General features: G+C 33.6%; 3 protein-coding genes across 10 annotated transcripts in view; 1 reads left to right on the forward strand and 2 right to left on the reverse strand.

Annotated features, from left to right (window-relative positions):
• LOC112052764 (thioredoxin domain-containing protein) overlaps positions 1–1,641 on the reverse strand; it is a 7,093-nt gene extending 5,452 nt beyond the window's left edge. The window contains exons 1-2 of the mRNA XM_052884859.1: positions 1,315–1,641; positions 23–154 (exon numbers count right to left, since the gene is read on the reverse strand). Coding sequence (XP_052740819.1) covers positions 23–154; positions 1,315–1,441 — 259 coding nt within the window. The 5' untranslated portion in view covers positions 1,442–1,641. The remainder of the gene's footprint in view (positions 1–22; positions 155–1,314) is intronic.
• A 928-nt stretch (positions 1,642–2,569) lies between these two features.
• Positions 2,570–20,748, forward strand: part of LOC112052765 (uncharacterized) — a 50,272-nt gene continuing 32,093 nt past the window's right edge. The window contains exons 1-8 of one of the 3 annotated variants that reach the window (XM_024091971.2): positions 2,570–2,728; positions 3,000–3,216; positions 5,204–5,398; positions 5,974–6,084; positions 6,470–6,523; positions 9,233–9,341; positions 10,705–10,822; positions 13,374–13,509. In XM_024091971.2, coding sequence (XP_023947739.1) covers positions 3,051–3,216; positions 5,204–5,398; positions 5,974–6,084; positions 6,470–6,523; positions 9,233–9,341; positions 10,705–10,822; positions 13,374–13,509 — 889 coding nt within the window. In that variant the 5' untranslated portion in view covers positions 2,570–2,728; positions 3,000–3,050. The remainder of the gene's footprint in view (positions 2,729–2,999; positions 3,217–5,203; positions 5,399–5,973; positions 6,085–6,469; positions 6,524–9,232; positions 9,342–10,704; positions 10,823–13,373; positions 13,510–20,748) is intronic. The other 2 variants (XM_052884722.1, XM_024091972.2) reach the window with 2 other exon arrangements.
• Positions 14,282–17,746, reverse strand: LOC112052767 (uncharacterized). Of its 6 annotated transcripts, none has more exons than XM_024091979.2 (4): positions 17,610–17,746; positions 16,577–16,744; positions 15,358–15,527; positions 14,282–14,671 (listed from the first exon to the last, which is right to left on the reverse strand). In XM_024091979.2, the coding sequence occupies exons 2-4, from the start codon at positions 16,711–16,713 to the stop codon at positions 14,487–14,489; spliced, it is 492 nt and encodes a 163-aa protein (XP_023947747.2). In that variant the 5' UTR covers positions 16,714–16,744; positions 17,610–17,746; the 3' UTR covers positions 14,282–14,486. The 6 variants fall into 6 exon arrangements, with proteins under 6 accessions (XP_023947747.2, XP_023947743.2, XP_023947744.2 ...); XM_024091975.2 differs by lacking the exon at positions 17,610–17,746 and adding an exon at positions 17,379–17,567; XM_024091976.2 differs by lacking the exon at positions 17,610–17,746 and adding an exon at positions 17,379–17,566 and having other exon boundaries at positions 14,282–14,668.

The raw sequence follows: 20,748 nt of genomic DNA on the forward strand, positions 1-20,748 counted from the left end.
AATACAACAGCTGGCTCTTTACTAGGACTATATAGTCTTGCTAAATGACTGTGAACAGTTTTGACAGTCAAGGCGTTCATGTGCTTCGCAAAATCGTCATTTAGACTGTCAAGGTTTTGTTCCAACTTATTACAAACATCACAGTTTGGTTTTGCTGAAACATTAAATTACTTTATTCTATGAAGTTTAAAGATGTTAAATCAGAATGCTCATTATTAGTCTATTTTAATTCTCAACCTCTCTCCTAAAGGAGAGGGTATATAATGCTTTGAGCTACCACACTGTTTATAAATAATGGGGCCATCGTCCTGACCACTGTTACCCCGTGACCCCTGAGGGTTGACGAGGGCGTCCCCAGAGAGGCTGCTCCAATGCAGTGGCGGTGATGACTTTGTAATTATCACTTATGTAACTGTTATCAGTAATGTAAGTGATCATTTTAAACCTTTAGTCTGGGTCATTATTGAGCCAGACTAAAAGCATAAAATGCTTTGGAATGTAACACAAATGTGAGAATTTCTTAGAAATATGTTTAACACAGTGCATAAACAAATTCAAACCCAGGACCTTGTGATCGAAGCCACACAGGAGGCTAATGGAAAATGAGACAATTTAGATATGTACATTTATAACATAATTAAATTGTTGAATGCTAAGTCGCTTGGCGGTACGTCTTTGCCTGTCGGGTGGTAATTAGCCAAAGCCAAAGCCAAAGCCTCCCACCATCCAGCCACTGCACCACGGAGGCATTCAAAAAAGGTATTTTCTAGTATTTGCATGTATTTATACTTTATGTAAGTATCTTCTGCCTTTTTGTATTTTGGTATTTGTTTGTTATAATATTTCTTTCTTCGTTTTGTGGTGTACAAATAAAGTGTATAATTACATATTTCTATCTATAACACAGGCTGACTCGATTATTCATTTACAAATCAATACTCTTCGTTTGAAAATTGAATTTGAAAGAAAGGAAAAATCATATTAAATTTTGTCAGTTTTTAATTGTAATGATGACATTTAAAAACATTTGCAAAAAACACTAACTCTATAAATTCTCATTATAATAACAATTTGATTTAAATAATTTAAATTTCATTATAATAACAATTTGATTTAAATAATAAAAACTTAGATCTAGATTTTTGAGTCATGAGTTAAGTCAATACAAGGCTGTTATGAATTTTCACCCAAAAACCAACATTGATCAATGTAAAGGACGTAAGGAATAAAATGATGATATAAAACACCGGCATCTTTACCAAAATAGTACCATCTTTAAAGGATGGACTAGGACAAAGATACTTGGATACTTACAAAATAATACAATTAACTTTTCCTCCTCTTTTATAAGTTGCAGCAATTCATCATCGCTTACACTTTGCAAGTTTTGGCTTTGAACTTTCAGAATGATAAAGAACAGCAGACAAAACGGTAAACGCATTCTGGTAACTTAACTGCAAAAGTTAGGTGAGAAGATAAATACCAAAACTTAGTTTTATCAAACTATTTTTCATTCAGTAGAAAATTAAGCATTTAAATTTTAAAATGAAACTATGAAAGAAAACTGAAAAAATGAAAATACATCAAAATAAAAATATTAAGAACTTTAAAATTCCACGCTTTATTTTTTGAAGTTGACAAATATTTGACATTCATCGAATTGTCACTTTACGTCAGCGGTCAGTCAAATTAGACACGTCAAAATCGCCAACAATATTTACCTATAGACACTAATACTTTTTAAGCGAAAGTAAGTCTGTCTGTCTGTCTGTTACCTTTTCACGCCTAAACGGATGAACCGATCAAGATAAATTTTGGTATAATGATAAAAAATGGGACTTGGAGTAGAACATAGTACTTTAGGTATAGGAGTGAAATAGGGGTTGAAAGTATGTATGGAAGTCCTTCATTTTTAAAGTTACAGTTTTAAAAAAATTGTCGATGAATCATAAAAAAAACGAAATTTAATGATTGTTACATAATGAGTTTACATTGATATCCACGCGGGAGTCCGCTAGTGTCAAAATAAACCTTGAGCATCCTTATTTCCAGCTGTGATGGCCCAGTGGATATGACCTCTGCCTCCGGTTCCGGAGGGCGTGGGTTCGAATCGGGTCCGGGCATGCACCTCCAACTTTTCAGTAGTGTGCATTCTAATGAATCCTCAAACAGTGAAGGAAAAACGTCGTCAGGAAACTTGCATCCTACCAGAGAATTTTCTCAATTATCTCCGTGTGTGAAGTCTACCAATCCGCATTGGGCCAGCGTGGTGGGCAGTGGGCTATTGGCCTAACCCCTCTTATTCTAAGAGGAGACTGGAGCTCACGCTCAGCAGTTAGAGGGTTGATGATGATGATCTCCATAGAGTAGAATATAATTGTTTATTTATGTATCTAAGGTATGATTTCTATTTCTGGTTAAATATTTTGTTACCAGACATTTTCCATAGCTAACTTAAGGCGATGCTTTCAGCTTTACTAGTGTCAAGACATGTAAAGTTTAAAAAAGTTAGAACCCAGAGCCAGTTAATAAAAAAGTTGTCTGACGTTCAACTTCAAGACTTTAATAACTCAAATTCAAAATTCAAATATTTTTTAGTCTGTACGAGGTCGTATTTTGGTTTTTGCATGTATTTTGTGATTTTATTAGCGAAGTAAAATATTATTTTAGACAATTTTGTGCCAAGGTTTATCAATTAATTTTAGTTGAATTCAGCCGCTGCTAAAAGGTAATATATAAAATAATTTTTCATATAATTACTTTGAAATAAGGCACTTAATAATATTTCTGTTGTTATTATTTGTGTTTATCACGATTTTGTACCCGCCCTAAATGCTGCGATTGATCTAACAAGTAACTGGAGATTTCTCGCTAAGGTTAGCAGGTGTTAACCTTGTACTTGGACAAAGTAGGTTGCGATGCTGTCATTTGTACTACTAACGATATTTTAAAAAAGGACTAAGTTTATGAGTCATCGTCTTAACTCTTCACTTAAACAGGAGATCGGGTGCGTCGTGTTGATCTGTAAAGTGTAATACAGTGAGGTAATCATGGCCGAAATAGAAGAGAAGGTGATAATGACTCCCAAGAGTAAAACACCAACATCCACAGTGCTGATTGTGGAGAGGAAGGTGATAGAGGCTGAGCCAAGTGACAAAACTCATGTAGCCGGAGGTGACCACACCGGGATAATTATCAATAAGGAAAAAATTTATGGTAAGCCTAAACTATTATTCTATACCACTTTTGTACTTTGTATTGGATTGTTGTTCTGATATATAATTAATTACCCTAATTATGTATGTTTAAAATTACCCTTATTATGTGTGTTCATAATTACCCTTATTATGTATGTTCATATTTATGTAATTGTGTTTGTTCTAACTATGTATGTTTAAATTAGAAACTGCTGTCTCATTCATATGTTTATCATTTTTGGGATTGTCTTCCATGGCAATTTCTATTAATTAAAGTCGCCTGTATATGCCTTATGGTTTGAATTGTGTGCTGAACTTTTGATTGCCCTGATATAAATATAATATTATAACCATTAAAACGAAAATATTCTATGTCAGATTATATTGATCTCAGAAACTTTTAGACCACTTCAAAAATTGTTGTTGTACAACACAACAACAGTCATTTATAAAAGACACCAAATAATATACAATAAAGTATTGAAAAAATAACTATTCCAAACATGTTTTAACATATTTTTGGGTGATTGTTACTGAATTTAATAAGATTTTTAGATATTTATAGTTATATGTATATAGTTAATAAGATTTTAGATAACTATGGTTATCTAAAAATCTTATTGAATTCAGTTACTATAAGCAAATGTTTTAAATTAAATATGTTGGAGACAGGCCTCGGAAGTGGATTTTAAGGGCAATTATAATTATTGAATGCAAGCCTATCAAATCTCAGAATTTCCAACAAGAATGTAACTAATAAACCCTCGAGTAGCAGATAATATCTTGGACCAGCGTCTGAGGTTTTGACTCTGGGGGCAGGTTTAGGAGTACCCTTGACAATGTGTCTCACCACTCACTTCACTGGTCGAGTTTTAACACATGATTATGTGCTAGGGTGTGCTCATGCAGAGAAATGTATATTGAAAATCAAATTGAAATAGTAAAATTCAATGTTATTAGACTGCTTATTCTAATTGCAATTTATGTATATCATGAGACTTAATCCCATGTATTACAAAAATACATTTTAATATGTTTCCTGTAGATAAGGCCCTTGTGATAACTGAATGGTAGCTGGAGTGGAATGTAATGTTATGTAATGAAATTGAGATAAAGATTTTATTTTGGCAATATTTCATGAAACATTTTAATAAATCTAAAATCAAATATTGTATTTTACATATACATATATATATATATATATATATATTATTAAACTTAAATTACTTACTTCTATAATGGACTTATAATACTTAATACTGATTCTGTTTTGTTAGCTATAGCCAATGTAATTTATTGGTGTGAATTATTACATCCATATATTATTAGCTTAATTGCAGCAGCCTGCATCACTAATATACTATACCTAATGAATGTACAGATATTATACCTAATTTTATTTGATTGTGAAAAAACAAGCAATGTATTAACACTACTAAATATTTGAGACTTGAATTTAAATTTTACATTAAAAACAATACTTTTATACAGCTTCCCTCAAACATTTCCCCAATCTGTTATTTTTTTTATTTTACTTGTATACTAGCTGACCCCACATGGTATCACTCACATAGTTCCATTCCTGTGAGAATACAGAAATATAATATAGCCTATATTAGTCACTGATAATATAACTTTCAATTGGTGATAGAATTATAAAAATCAATCCAGAAGTTTCAGAGCCTATTCAAATCAAACAAACAAACAATCCAATCTTTCCTCTCTATAATATTTGTATCTATACTAATATTATAAAGCTGAAGAGTTTGTTTGTTTGTTTGTTTGATTGAATGCGCTAATCTCAGGAACTACTGGTCTGATTTGAAAAATTCTTTCAGCGTTAGATAGCCCATTTATCGAGGAAGGCTATAGGCTATATATTATCCCTGTATTCCTACGGGAACGGGAACCACGCGGGTGAAACCGCGCGGCGGCAGCTAGTAGATTAATATTTTTAAAACCCAAATACTTTTAATATAACCTAATTTGTTTAATTTTAATTTCAGAAAATGGTGTAACAGAACCCTGCCATGCTCAACTAGAGTTTTGTGTATATTTGGTGTCAGCTGTGACTGGTAACCATACTAGAGAAGCAAGGGCTCTCAGATTTTGGTTCAAACCTGAAGTCTCACTATATGATTGTCCACATGAGGCCCAGGCCTTCTTCCGAGAGCTTGTCAGTCCTCAAGACTTCCCTAAAGGTAGTATTACTTTATTACCTTCTATTCTACTTCAATTCAATTTGGTAGGCTTTTCTTAGGGTCTTAATGCTATTTTTTTTTATTATACTTTACAAGTAAGGGTTCATTTACACGAGCGGCAACTCTACCGACGACTGCAGTCGGCTGCAGTCAGCGACGTCTCGACGTGTGTAAATGAACACTTAGCCCTTGATTACAATTTCACCTGATGGTAAGTGATGATGCAATCTAAGATGAAAGCGGGCTAACTTAGAAGAGGATGAAAATCCACACCGCTTTTGGTTTCTACATAACATCGTACCAGGACGCTAAATCGCTTGGCGGTATGTCTTTGTTGATAGGGTGGTAACTAGCCACGGCCGAAGTCTCTCACCAGCCGGACCTGGACCAATTAAGAAAATCTCAATCGGCCCAGCGGGGGGTCAAACCCAGGACCCCTGTCTTGTAAATCTACTGTAATAATTTTCTTCTGATTTTCACACATACATTATACTACATGCTAAATACTCTGCAACTTCATTTGAATATGAAGTGACAAATTGAATTTTTATAAAATACATGAACTTTATTTTCAGATTATGTTGGATTCATTAAGAAGATAATAAAACTAATGCAAAATAAATATCACCAATTAAAACTATTAGAAGTTGAATTACGACAAGAAGGTACTGGAACCCCACCACCAGGTTAGTATTTAAAAAAAAAATCTTTAATGAAATTTAAAACATAGATTCTAAGATTTATTTATTTTATGTTTTACTTCTTAATATATTTTATCTGTAATATATTTTATCTATAATATAATATTTATTTATTCATTTACAATGTTGCGGTGACTATATATGTCACTGTAAAATTGTAAATACCATGCCACCCGAAATGTAATATCTGCAATAATGTGTACCACGCAATAATTTCACCCTAAATTTCCCGTGTAAGAGCACCATTACGCTGTGTTACTTTAGGCAATTTTACATTTCTTTAGTAATTGGTTTACATTAGTTTATTTTATTAATTATTGTGTGTGTGTGCAGCCTAATAAAAATATTTCTCTCTTATTCTATGCCACAGAACCGAATGGTGATATTACGAGTAAGAAAATTGTATACAAGTATGATAATGGTTGTATGTATTTCATTAGTATATTATATATCGCATGCTGTGTTCTCTGACAATTGAGTTTGCAAGTAATACCTACTATTCAAATGTATTTCTGTCTACAAAAACATAATACATATTTACATATTCCTTCTTACTAACCTAAGGGTTGCTTTTGCCACCTTCTGATAAGTGTTCGATAGTCTAAACGTAAATTTTGTCACTTTCTTACCTTATAGTCCAGGAGTCCGAGGAGCATTTTTACAATTATTGATTATGATCAAGTTAATTTTCCGTGAGTAGCTTCATCTTCATGAGACGCTCAACTTTATATTTACAAAATTTATTGATTCTGGTAGCTAACAGAGTTACTAGGTAATAAAAAATTCTGGGAACTAGAACTGTTAAGTTGTATAACTATTAATTAAGCAACAGTAAAAAACAGCTTGTTAGTAACAATTTTTGATCAACCTTGTATCTATACATCAGAAATTGTTACTAACCAGCCGATTTTACTGTTGTAAATAATAAATAATAGTTATACTACTTAACAGCCACATTGTCCTACAAATTGCGTTGCACGTTATCTTGTTCCTACACTATGAAATTTTCATTATCTAGCTACCCTGTTAGCTACCAGAATCATGAACTTTCGTAAATATAAAAGTTGAGCGTCCGATCAAGATAAAGCTACTCACGGAAAACTAAATTGATAATAATCAATTGTAAAAACGCTCCCCGGATCCTGGACTATTATGTTAAAAGATAAACAAAACTTGTGAATAAGCTATCCGACCATTATCAGAAGGTGTGTGAAACCGGCCGTTATATCGTAATATTTATTTACACAAAATAGGTATGATTTCACAGTAACAAAAATCAACTGACATGTTTTTAAAACATAACATAACATTTGAAAATGTAAAATAGGCTATTCGCCTGCTGTACAGAACTAAGAATGTTTTTTTAATTAAGGCGAAAATTCTAATCACATTTTTATTTGTGAACATAATCTCGTAATTGTATTATTTTTATATAACAAAATTGTATTTTTATCACTTTACCACAAACGCCAATCATAAACTGGGACGTCATTCGCTACAAGGCATCGGTTTGTGATTGGCGCTTGAGGTGACGAGATATATCTCATCACTGCAAACGTAAATCACGCTGTTATCTCTATGAATGATGTCACTTGCTAATGTGTTGTGTTTCGGCGGCAAAAATTTTACGGTGATATTTTTTCAAATAAATTTTTTACTGGTTTTATTATTGACGGGACAAAATAAAATATAGCTTATAATACTTCCATAATTCAGTTTAAACACTGTTAACAAAGGAGGCAAGTAGCCTATTGTGTTATTGTTTCAATTTCAAATAGGTAAAAATTCATGTTTGTTTGTTTGTTATTTTTGCTAAATATTTGCCAAGCACTTTCCAAAAGCCAAATGTAACAGGGAGTAGTGATTGTACCAACTGTTCCGAAAGAAAAAGTCCCGAGAGAAGTCAAAGAGAAAGTAAACAGTTGCTCTTCTAAAAAAAATACTTCTAATATATAGCTGACCTCGATAATCTTTATTCTGTCATATAAATTTCTTTCACACAAATATACCTACAGGGGGGGGGGGGGATATAATATGAGGATGAAAAATATTTACTTAGCTATCGTCCTACATACCAAATATATCAAAAACATTCTTTAAAAATCGTTTAAGCAGTTTACAAGTCGAGTGCAAACACTGTTATAACGTAATTTCTATAAATCAGATACAACATTGAAATCTCAAGTCAAATCATTCCAAGCATATCATAGAATATTATCTTACACAATAATATGTAATGAATACTTACATATTAAGTTGCATTTTATAATCTATATATTTGTCATCGGTTTACTTATTGGTAAGAATGTCACACTTCTTGTTTTAAATTAACATAACTTACGACAGAATCTAAGGGCACCATGTTTCCTTGTATGTTTTGCTATTTAGCACAAATTAGACACCTGTATATTATATTTGTAATTGCTAGATGTACAATAGATTGTGAACATAAGATGTTTGTACCCCTATTAAAAGCATGTCTTAGTGAATATTAATATTATGTACTAGTTGACGCCCTGCGATCTCATCTGGATAGTTGATGTTCCCGTCGGAATATAGGAATAAAATATAACCCCTGTTACTCTTTATAGCATCAGCCATCTACTAAAAGTCCCGTCAAAATCGGTTCAACCGTTTAAAGAAACAAAGCCTAGGAACAAATAATAAGATGAAAGCCTAGGAACAAATAGTAAGACGAAAGAATTAATAGAATCAGCTATCTACCAGTAAAAGTCTCGTCAAAATCTGTCCAACCGTATAAGCCAGAACAAACAGTAAGAGTATGAAAAAATATTATTTTTAATACTTTTACAATCTAAAACTTCAATTTTAATTATTTGTACAGATGTATAAGTATAGGCTTTAAGGCTTATAGGTGTGTTGGTTTAAAATTTGATAAAAAGAAAAGTGATCCTAAAAAAAATTATCGCACGTACACAAAAGTATCCGCTAGTTAGTAAATTATATTGTGATAATTAAAGCAAATCTGTAAATATTTAATTTATTAGTAGCTAAAATTAGGTATTGTTGTTATATTAATTACTACTCGAATATTTTGTTCTTGAGTATTATTAGCTATTATTTTGATTTTAGTGTCAATTTTGCATTATTGTAATGAATATGTTTATTTCAGCCTTCATTGATGACAGCATAGTAAATCAAACGCATATATCAGAACAGAGGGTACTTGATATGATTGAAAATGCCTACCCGAATCCCCTATCAGTTGAGGATTTTGTAACGTGAGTATATCCATAAATATATCTACAAACACACATTTATATTTAAACCAAACAAATACATACAATTCAGTAAACATCTTACCTGTAATTTTGTATATTGTTAGAGTGATTCCCCATTAGTAAGTTGCGTTACGGTGCGACGTCGCAGCGTCGACGCTGCGTCGTTTTCCATATATTCTAAAAGATTCTTTAACGCGTTGCGTCATCGCTAGCAGGCGACGTTTCAGCGGACGACGAAGAGTCCTTTCTGTGATTCTACAACACATCGTGCGCGTTTTCATTAGAGCGATAACACGAATTTCGCCATGAGGATGTTTATCTGTGACCAAAACGCGTTGTTAACTATTTTTCCGATCAATGAGCGTTTTCGATCTTTGAGCTTAGCATATACATTGTTGAGACTGGCTGACTGTGTGTGCGTCGTCCTCTTCCGACGTGCGTCTTTCATCAAAGCAAGCAAGTGTGGCATACAAATTACAATGCGTTGATCCGTTGCGATGACATAATGGAACGCACTGATGAGGCTTGCCCTTAAAGAAGTTATAACACAAACGTGTTTTCACCATTCATCGTTGTCATAAAAAATTTGAAAAAAATATGGATATCTGTATCTATAATATATTTATTTAAATTTTTGTGATATTCGATCATTATCATTTTAATGTGCCTCAGAATATTTACTTTTAACTAAATTATACTCGCCTAAAAGACATATTTTGGCCAAAATTTTTGTTAAATATCGCCACTGTGCGGTTAGATTTTTGTCATCTAAACCTAGTCTAATGAACCTTTTTATCATACTAAAAAAAGGAAGAGGTTCTAAATTCGACGCGTATGTTTTTTTAATGTTTGTGCCCTCGTAACTTCGTAATTTCCTAACATATTTTGAAAATTCTTTTTTGTTTGAGAGAGTATACTTCCAGATTGGTCCCATTTAATTTTCATGAAAATCGGTTCAGTAATTTTGTGTTAAAATGAAAATAACTGAATTAAGTAAACGAAGTTGCGCTTTTAGTCACTATGACACTCTAAGAATAGAAAATAAAACAAAAAAAAATTAACCAACTTCAAAGATGCATTACTTTATAAACCGAATTATAACATTGTAACTATGTCCTGTCTATTGATCGGTTTGAAGGCGATGCCATAAAAAGAAACAAAATAAAGTTTAAAAAACTATTTGGCATAGCAAATGATTTTTTGAAGATATAATGTCCTAAATTACAAGTAAGGGTTCATTTACACAAGCGGCAACTCTACCGACGACCGCAGTCGACTGCCGTTGGTTGCCGCCGAGACGTCGCCGACTGCAGTCGTCGGTAACAGCTGCCGCTCGTGTAAATTAACACTAAGACATTTGCAGTGCCGGGAAATGGTCGAAGGCCGACGTCAAAGACGCTTTGGAGTCTTTGGAAGAGAAAGGCTTGACACGGCTGATGTCCGACGGTATCTACGTACGACAGCATAGTATCGACACACAGGTATGTACAGCTACAACTATATATACTCAGAGGCACAATTATCCGCCCACTTTAATATTCATTCATTATCAACCCATATTCGGTTCAGCTCGAGTCTCTTCTCAGAATGAAAGGGGTAAGGCCAATAGTCCACCGCGCTGGCCCAATGCAGATTGGCAGACTTCACACACGCAGAGAAAATTATCTGATGTGCAGGTTTCCTCACAATGTTTTTCTTCACCGTTTGAGACACGTGATATTTAATTTCTTAAAATGCACTCAACAACTGAAAAGTTGGAGGTGCATGCCCCGGACCGGATTCGAACCTACGCTCTACGGAATCGGAGGCAGAGGTCATATCCACTGGCTTATCACGTAGATACTTTAATATATTCGCGTAATATTAAAGTGGGCAGATAATTGTGCCTTTGAGTATATATTCTAGTTTATGATATAGTTTTGACCTCAGTGGCCCAGTAACTTGTAAACGTATACGACAATATGTGTAAACGAAATGTGTGTGCAAAGCATTTATAGCCTTAATAGCTCAACGGTAAGAGTGGTCGGACTCACCACAGAGGGGTGGTGGTTCGATCCCCGTCCCGTTGGTCTATTGTCGTGCCCACTCCTAACACAGTTTTTCCCGACTAGTTGGAGAGGAATGGGAATATTGGTCATATTTGAAAAAAAAGATATGGCAAATATTCTTTTTGCACAGTGGATTTACAAGACGGAGGTCCTAGGTTCGATCCCCGGCTGGGCCGATTCAGGTTTTCTTAATTGGTCTAGGTCTGGCTGGTGGGAGACTTTGACCGTGGCTAGTTACCACCCTACCGACAAAGACGTTCCGCCAAACGATTTAGCGTTACGGTACGTTGTGGTGTAGAAACCGAAATGGGTGTGGATTTTCATCCTCCTCCTAACAAATTAGCCCGCTTCTATATTAGATTGCAGCATCACTTACCATCAGATGAGATTGTCGGCTTGTAAAGAATAAAAAAAAAACAAAAATATACTAACTCGGCGCCATCGATCTCCTATTAAAAAGTGGATGCACAATCAGCGACCAAATAACGTCCCCACTCAATGAGCGCCAAATACAACTTCTTGGCATTCAATTCAAGTATTTGCAAATTCAACCTTAAACTCAATTCTTAAGGTTGAATTTGTTTTAAATTTGGGATTTCATTGAATATTGGACTATATTTAAAGGCCTTTAGGTATAATTTTATTTACCAATAATTCTAAAACTGTTAAAGCAAAATTCGCCATTTTTTAAATGAAATTTTCTACATGATTGTAAGTCCTTTTATTATAAAAGTATTCACTGTTAGGATATCAAACAAACGAGAAAACCAATAAATGATGTGTGATTTTACTTAGGTATTTATACTTTATACGAGTCTTCTTCTTCTTAAAGTGCCTCTCCATTACTGAAGGTCGGCGGTCAGCTTTCTAAACTTTTCCTTGTCCATGGCTAGGCGGAAAAGTTCTTCGACTGTCTTTATGCCAGTCCACTCCCTTATATTTATTGATACGAGTAGATAGGTACTTGTAAATTCCCATGGCGCTTTTCTAAGAGCTATTATATTTGGTCATAATTTTTATACTGTCTAGTATATGAGGCATTTTTTATTTTTATACATATGAGCACATAGTAATGTAATCGAGTTATGTCTGTGAGTCATTCTTAAATTAAGTCACATTTGGCACGTGTGGATGGTAGCTACCGCGATTATTATTGTAGTGTGACGTCACTATAGAAGCTTGAAGGGAAAATACGCCTTAAATCGACCTAAGTCAAACAGATAAGCTAAATAAAAAGGTAGTTTCATAACTTGTCTCCTTAAATGTTTTTCTACAATGTAAAAAAAACTTTCTGAGAAATTCGTTCTCTTATTTACAAATTAGGGTTAATAAGTAGAAGTCATGGACTTAATCCGTTATCCTATTCTTAGTTGCTCGCAAACTCTCAAATAGTTTTTTTTTAATTCTTTACAATCTCACTTGATAGAAAATGATGATGCAAAAGTTTTACTCATACATTTTTTCTTCATTCCATACAACGACCACTCTCTATAACGCCATAAAATGTACTGTCCCTTTAGTGTCGTTAGGTACATGGAGTTTACACTGTACTTTTATGAAGTGTAATTCCATAATATTCTTGACTATGTTTATGACAAAGATAGCCCTTGACTGCGAGCTCATTTTAAGCGACTAATTTTAAGTGTTGATGCGGTCCTTAGAAGTGGGCTTACCTACGTAAAAGACATTCAAGTTTATTCTGCCGATATCTCTGATGGTTTCTACGCGGCATAATACCTACATAAGCAAATAATAAGACAGTAAAAGTCATAGTCCAGAAGTAGGATACAAAAAGCGCCTTTGCCGGTAGGTAACAATATCTCCAGTCGAAAATATGTAAGTGCGACCAATAGCGGTGAATTGCTCTCTCTTTTGTTGCGATGGGCTAAAAGAGAAAGTGATATTTTCGTCTCGGGTAATTTCCTTGACGCATGCTAGCCCCGCTGAGCCAATTTAAAAAATAAACAAAAGAAATGATTAATAGGTGGTGAAACAAATGCCCACGTTATGCTCATCCCGCCAACCCACGATTGCCGTGGTGACCGCCCTCTACTGTGAGAAGCAAGCCGTCGACGCCATGATGGACAACCAAGAGACTTACGTACGATACACTACTGTGGGTAAGTGCTTAAAGGTTTTTTTTCAGACAGGGAAATCCCTTTATAAGATACCCGACTTAATGAGGGAGAAGACGGGTTATGTGGGTTTTAAAACCCTTTCGGTGGACAGCGCATTTTGACAGGCTCCGGGACCTCACACAAAATCAACGGTGCCTCTATTGCAATACACTTTTAGTGCTTCTTCTTCTTCTGAGTGATTTATTTATGTTAGGTACTACATATAGCAGCTTGTGCCGCTGTAAGGTGCTGGATGACATTTACATAGAATCTCAATTTCGTATAAGTCAATTAACATAGTCTAACTTAGTGAATCATACTGCAGACTTGAGCCAATTTGGAAAAATATAAACCCCCATAAAAGCGAGAATCAAACCAGAACCTCCACATTATTCGTTGGTCTCAATTAACATTCCTTCATTATTATTATGTAACGGTTGATTTGCTATATTACTTTACTATATTATACAGTTAGTGTCTCGTTAATTACACGCTTAATATGCTTTGTAATTAAAACTTACTTATTACACTATCAATCTGTAGGTAAATGCATGGAGTGAATGTTAAACATTCATGACATCTTGATTTAAAATGATAAAGGTAATAATATTACGACATAAAGGAAAACCCTGTGATGGAAAATGTTAATATACTATTTACGAGTATCATATTATGACATTTTAAAGTGATAAATAAAACAATAGACAAAAATATTTTTCATTAATTTTATTGCAAATAAAAAAAAATAACAATATTGTTTGTAACTTGGGTGGGATTCACAATAACAATAAACAAAACATTCTTATAATTACAATAAAAATACTTGTTATTACAGATTTAAATTAATACTGTATAAAAATGGAATTCTGTTTCATAATAACAGACCGTGTGTGTACTATTTAGGAAACATTTTCCAAATGCACTTATTAAATAATAATAAATTAAATCTTACACATATGTAATAACTAATTAATAAATAATTACGCATAAGTAAACTTTAAATCTTCTATTTTATTAATATCACCATCAATAGTCAAAAATGTGATGTCGTTCAAATTGAATTTCAATGTTCTAGTGCCCATACTTGCTTCAAACACATATATATCCAGATTAGATGAAAATCCATTGCCTTTTACTGCTACAGTGAAATTGAATTTGCCATCTGCTACAAAATGAGAAATATTATAAGAATTGTTGATTTACTCCTACCATATGTATACTAAATAGGTACAGTGTGAATTTCAAAAGTTCCACATATTGTAAAGCTGAAGAATTTGTCAGTCAGTCAGTCACCTTTGAGTTTTATATATTTAGATATAAACTTCTGACAATAACCAAAAAAAAAAAAAACAAAATATACTTTATTTTTCATTAACTGTACAATTACAGTTAATGAAAAATAAAGTATATTTTGGTTTTTTTTTATTTTTATTTTATTATTGTTACATACACTTACAATTACAGTTCATGATAAACAAAGTATATAAGTAAAACTGCAAATTAATGAAATAACAGCTACATTACTTGAAATAGACAACAAATATATTATCAGATGAAAAATATCCTCTCAATATTTACTACAGATGCAAAAACTCGCTGATAATTCCATTAGTGAATGAGTTTTTAAAATCGGTCCAATAGTTTCAAAACCTATAAGTAAAGTAAATTTAGAGCTCAACGGTAAGAGCGGATGAACTCATCACCGAGGGGTGGTGGTTCGGTCCCTGCCCTGTTGGCCTATTGTCATACCCACTCCTAGCTAGAATATTGGTCATATTATAAAAGATATGGCAAATATTCTTTACAAAAAAAAAACTTCAGCTATTTAAATAACTGTTACGAGTACATTACCTGGAAATAGACCTAAGAGATCTGGATCGCCCATTGGAGGGTTATTGTCTGGTTGTCCGTTCATGCTGCCGCTTATATGAAAATGTCCTTCAGCAAAGTTTGCCTCTGCCCAACATGCAATATTTCTTACGTCAGGGTTATATGAACCTGTAGTTAGATTGAGTCTTATCCTGAAAAGTTATATTAAAGTTGATGAATTTGATACCATGGCTATGGGCATCATATTAACAACTAGCCAACACCTCATGTATTCACCTGCATAGCTCCCATTACCATAAGATTATGAGGATAAAATACAGCCTACAATACTCACAAAAAATGTGGCTTCTAGCGGTAAAAGTATTTTCAAAATTGGTTCAGTGGTTTCAAAGATTACCCCCAACAACACAACAAACTTTACCTCTTTATAATATTAGTATAGATACAAAATATTTAATTTACTGTTAAAGATATGGTACTAATAACCAAATGGACCTACATACAACGGCCAACCACTAAAGGCCAAGTGCTGAAAAGGGCCAGGAAAGAAGAAGATGTTACTAATAGTAATTTGTAATTCTGTGAAGTGTCAAATGGTTAATTCACTAATTTTGTAATTTGTCAATTGACACAAAATAAGAAAGTGACAAATCTCATGTTTAGCCTATACACCACTTAGCAGAAGGTGGTGAAATATAAAAGTTAAATAGGTACATAATATTTTAAAAGTTAAATTTTAAACAGGTCCAGGTAATAAACTGATTTCTTCCAGACCACTATAAAACTTGAGCTGATATCAAAATGAAGTATCATTTTAGACATTGTGCAATATAAATGCATAGAGTATTTCCTTTTTTCAAAATCAGTTGTATTATTTCACTAGCTGACGCCGCGCGTTTTTATAGCTGACGCCGCGCGTTTTTACCTGCGTGGTTCCCGTTCCTATGGAATGAATATGGGGATAATATATAGCCCACCACCGAGCCTTCCTCGATAAATGGGCTATCTAACGCTGAAAGAATTTTTCGAATCGGATCAGTAGTTCCAGAGATTAGCGCGTTCAATCAAACAAACTCTTCAGCTTTATAATTAGTATAGAGTATAGATGAAATGAAATAATTGGTATCAACAAGCAGGAAAACTACCTATTAAGATGTTAATACTGATAAAATATATACAAGTTTTATGATAAAGGCTCACAATTGCTTATATGTAGGCGTGAATGTTGTAGGTAGATTACCTTTGTGGATTGTCTTGAAGTGTTCCATTTATTTCTATGAGATCGCCATGCCTTAGTGGCCTCGGTAATCGGAACATGTTCTCGTTGTGTGTGTCTGATTCGGGCCAAGCTGTATTTTGCGAGCCTCCGTTTAACATAGTACCATACACCTCATTGTCAACGGGGGAACTAGATTCAACGAAAGAGGTTTAATTAATCATAAAAGATATGCACACACATCATCAAACTATTATTTACTTAGCTAAGTAATTCAATGTTTTTATTGTGTAATTTACGTAAACCAAACACTTTTTATTCGTAGTAAACCATTGAATCGATTAGAATAATAAAACGCCTAGTTACGGAACTTATATTTTCGTATTTCACCACGTCAACTAACCACAATTATTTTACGACACTGTGGGCGATTCATCTTATAAGATATAAACCAATAGGAATTACCATAATTTATGCATTCATTGATGTATACAATTTTAAAAACATGTTTTCGTTTTCGGGGCAACTCTATCTAACCTCAGAACCGGACTTGTAATTTTGACAACAGAATTGACATTGACATTCGGCTATCAAAATACTAACGTTTGGAAATAATAAAACAATTCGACAAGGTGACAAATTACACTTTCAAATGACGAAATATACGTAGACAGAGATAACGTTTGAACGTTAACATTTTTTTAAACACAGAAGTGGATTTTTGTATAAACTCATCAAGAAAACTTGATGGTACCACCAGCTGTTGTCCAAAATTACACTTTAAACTTTAATAATTTTAACGTAGACGAATCCATGAAAACCTTACCCCATAACGCACTCCCAACAGTTTTTTAACATCGCGACGTATCTAAGTTTCCAATCAATAAATAAACACAACACGTCAGTTCACGCTGAGATTCGTTTTTAACTACCTATCAATGATAGAGAGATGGAATGTGGATTGACTGAGATGACGTAATACCGAAAACAAACACGCTCACAGCGGAATACGGAGTCACAATACACTTATACAGTATACACCGTTGACCGTACACACCTTGAAGATCATCGGCACAGGCACGCCGCTACCTTCGAGTCGCGCGACTTCAAGTTCCGTTCGAGACGTCTGCAACGGTCACGGCTTGTACACATAATGCGTACAATGTTACTCGCCAAACTTTATGTGAAGCTTTATTATATTGATTTCCCCAAATAATGACGCACACAACATTTTTACAAAGTGCCCGATGTACATACTTCTCCTTTGATTTTCCTCGTCTAATTATATTTAAGGCGTAACAATCCACACTTCCGTACGCATAACGAAATCGGTCACGCAGCGTAAGGTAGGAGAATAGGATCGTTGAGAATAGGTGGTGTAGTCTTTGGGATACACTTTCTCATATTAGGTTTCATAAAGTAACTGCGCTAGGTATTTTACTTTTTTGTTGTTGGTTTTGGTACTTGTTACAATAGGGTTTATAAATATTACATTTAAAAAACCCTAATGTTTCAACATTACTTCCGGAGCTACAGGGATTAAAAGAGTGATATTTTGCGACGACTGTCACGGATCTCATACAAAATGGCACGAATTAATGACGTCGTTGATCATAATGATCATTAGATTTGTATGGGTGTTCAAATAAAATAACAAATACATATTGTTATTTGTGCGTTTGTTTATAAATAGTTTATATATTGAAAAATGTCACGTGTAAGGAAGATAATAATGTATGAATTTTCATATAATAACGATAAAAGATTTTTAGTAGATTTAGAAATTTTATTATCTTATTTATTTTGCAAACATCCAGACAATCTTTGTTTTTTACATATTAATTAGTTAATATTGACCTTATTTACCCGAATGTCTCATAAAAATCAGTATATTCAAACCTAATTATCATCTCCATTATGCTTGGATGAGGTCCAAGTTGGGCCATTGTCCAGAAAATACCCGTTTACTCTTTCTTATTGATAGTGATCGTTAAAAGAGTCAAACATTTCCTCCCTAATCCAGAAAACCTGCATTGGAGCAGCGTGGTTGGATAAGCTCCATATCCCCTCTCCTTTAAAGAGGGATATGGTCGTCTATTAGCCTTTAAAATTGGCAAATAATGATTATTATTAATAAAAAATAAATCATTGAAATTATTGTTCAAAGTTTTTTATTAATTCCATGATTTAACATTAGAAAGACGGGACGGGGGTCTTTTGACCAATTTGATCGATCAATTAAAATCGTTCGATATTTTTTTATATTTTGTTAATACATATTTTATCCTCGCATTCCTACTGGAATGGAAACTACCGAGAGGTTAACAACATTAACAACATTAAATTAGGACAACTAATAATTCAGGATAACATTTTGACGAGGTTTCCTAACGATATATTTATATTAAACTGACCTCTGAAACTAAAGTATTAACTAAATATCCATTGTTAAACAATTAATTATCATTAACATAACAAAATCTATTGGAGAGAGGCAGCTGATTTCCTCAAAGCCCGAATTATTAAGTGAGGTCGAGAAGTTCTATTGACAGTTATAAACGACTACTCAGTAGCCTGTTGATAATTTGGCTAAAGACCCTAGATCCAAGTTGACCCGACACTATACTATCCCTTCTCAGCTTATACGAGATTAGTACGGCTCTCAAACACCTGAAATACAATAAGGCACAAACGCAGCGGGCGATGGAACGAGCTATGCTAGGAGTATCTCTGCGTGATCGAATCAGAAATGAGATCCGCAGAAGAATAAAAATCACCGACATAGCTCAACATGTCGCAAACCATGATGATGATGATGATGATGATGATGATGATGATGATGATGATGATGATGATGATGATATATGACAAATATTAATCATATTTAATTTGTCTTTGTTAATAATTTTCTACTTCTTCTTTCTTAACAAAGTGTTCGGTGAACATTCCGATATATTGATGTCATATGCCTACTGACTACGACTAGCCCTTAAAACAGTTATTACTAATCTACCCACGCCCTATAGCGACTACACAGGAAGGTGCTTCTTCGTTATCAGTTTCAATTAGGTACCTACCTGCAAAGTTACGCGGTTATAGAAAATGAATTCACCTCTATAGTTATATTATAATAGTATAGCTTTTTGTCTTAGAATATAACGTAGCTGGGGTAGTATTTGTATTATACTACCGATATCCTTATATTTAATGTCAATTAGCATTGCTGTTTTGCAATACAATTGAACGATTATCACTGACGGGTATATTGTTGCCAATAGACCTGATATACTCGTAATGCTAGTCGATCGGTCGGTGAGTCGTGTAATAATTGTTGATGTTACTGACACATGACGATAAAGCATGAAGGTAAAAGTATCAAAATAATTGGACCTTGCTCACGATATTACTGACAAGTGGAATGTTGAGTCAACTGTTATTGTTCCGATAGTTGTTTCAGTCGATTTTCTAATAGCGAAAAGCTTCGACCAACACCTTAAGAAACTTTCGCTTAACTGTTGGATCAAGAGTCATATACAGAAGGCAGTGATTCTTGAGACGGCGCGTATTGTGAGGAGGTCCCTCACTCTGGAGCCCTGACCACCGTTTGCTTGGGCAAAGCAAATGTCCCGCAGCAGGAGGGTTGAATTTTTTTTTTATAAATTTTTAATTGTGTGTTGTATTATATTTAATATTTGTAACGTCTTTAAAATAAAAAAAGAACATATAATTAAATAAGAGTTATAGGTTACGACGTAAAGGAAAACCGTGTGAGAAAATGGAAAATGTTAATTCACTATTTATCATATTATGTTATGACCTTTTAAAGTGATAAATAAAACAATAGACAAAAATATTTTTGATAAATTTTATTGCAAATAAAAGATAACAATATTGTTTGTAACTTGTGTGGGATTCACAATATAAATAAACAAAACATTCTTATAATTACTATAAAAATACTTGTTATTACAAAATTTAATTAATACTGTAAAATGGAATGTGTTTCATAAAAACAGACAGTGCATGTACCTAGTTTTCAGGAAACATTTACCAAATGCACTTATTACGTCTTACTCATATGTAATAACTAATTAATAAATAATTATGCATAAGTAAACTTTAAATCTGTTATTTCATTAATGTCACCATCTATATTCAAAAATGTAATGTCGTCCAATTTCAATGTTCCAGTGCTC

The sequence above is a fragment of the Bicyclus anynana genome, chromosome 12, assembly GCF_947172395.1.
Source record: "Bicyclus anynana chromosome 12, ilBicAnyn1.1, whole genome shotgun sequence".
Taxonomy (NCBI): Eukaryota; Metazoa; Arthropoda; class Insecta; order Lepidoptera; family Nymphalidae; genus Bicyclus; species Bicyclus anynana.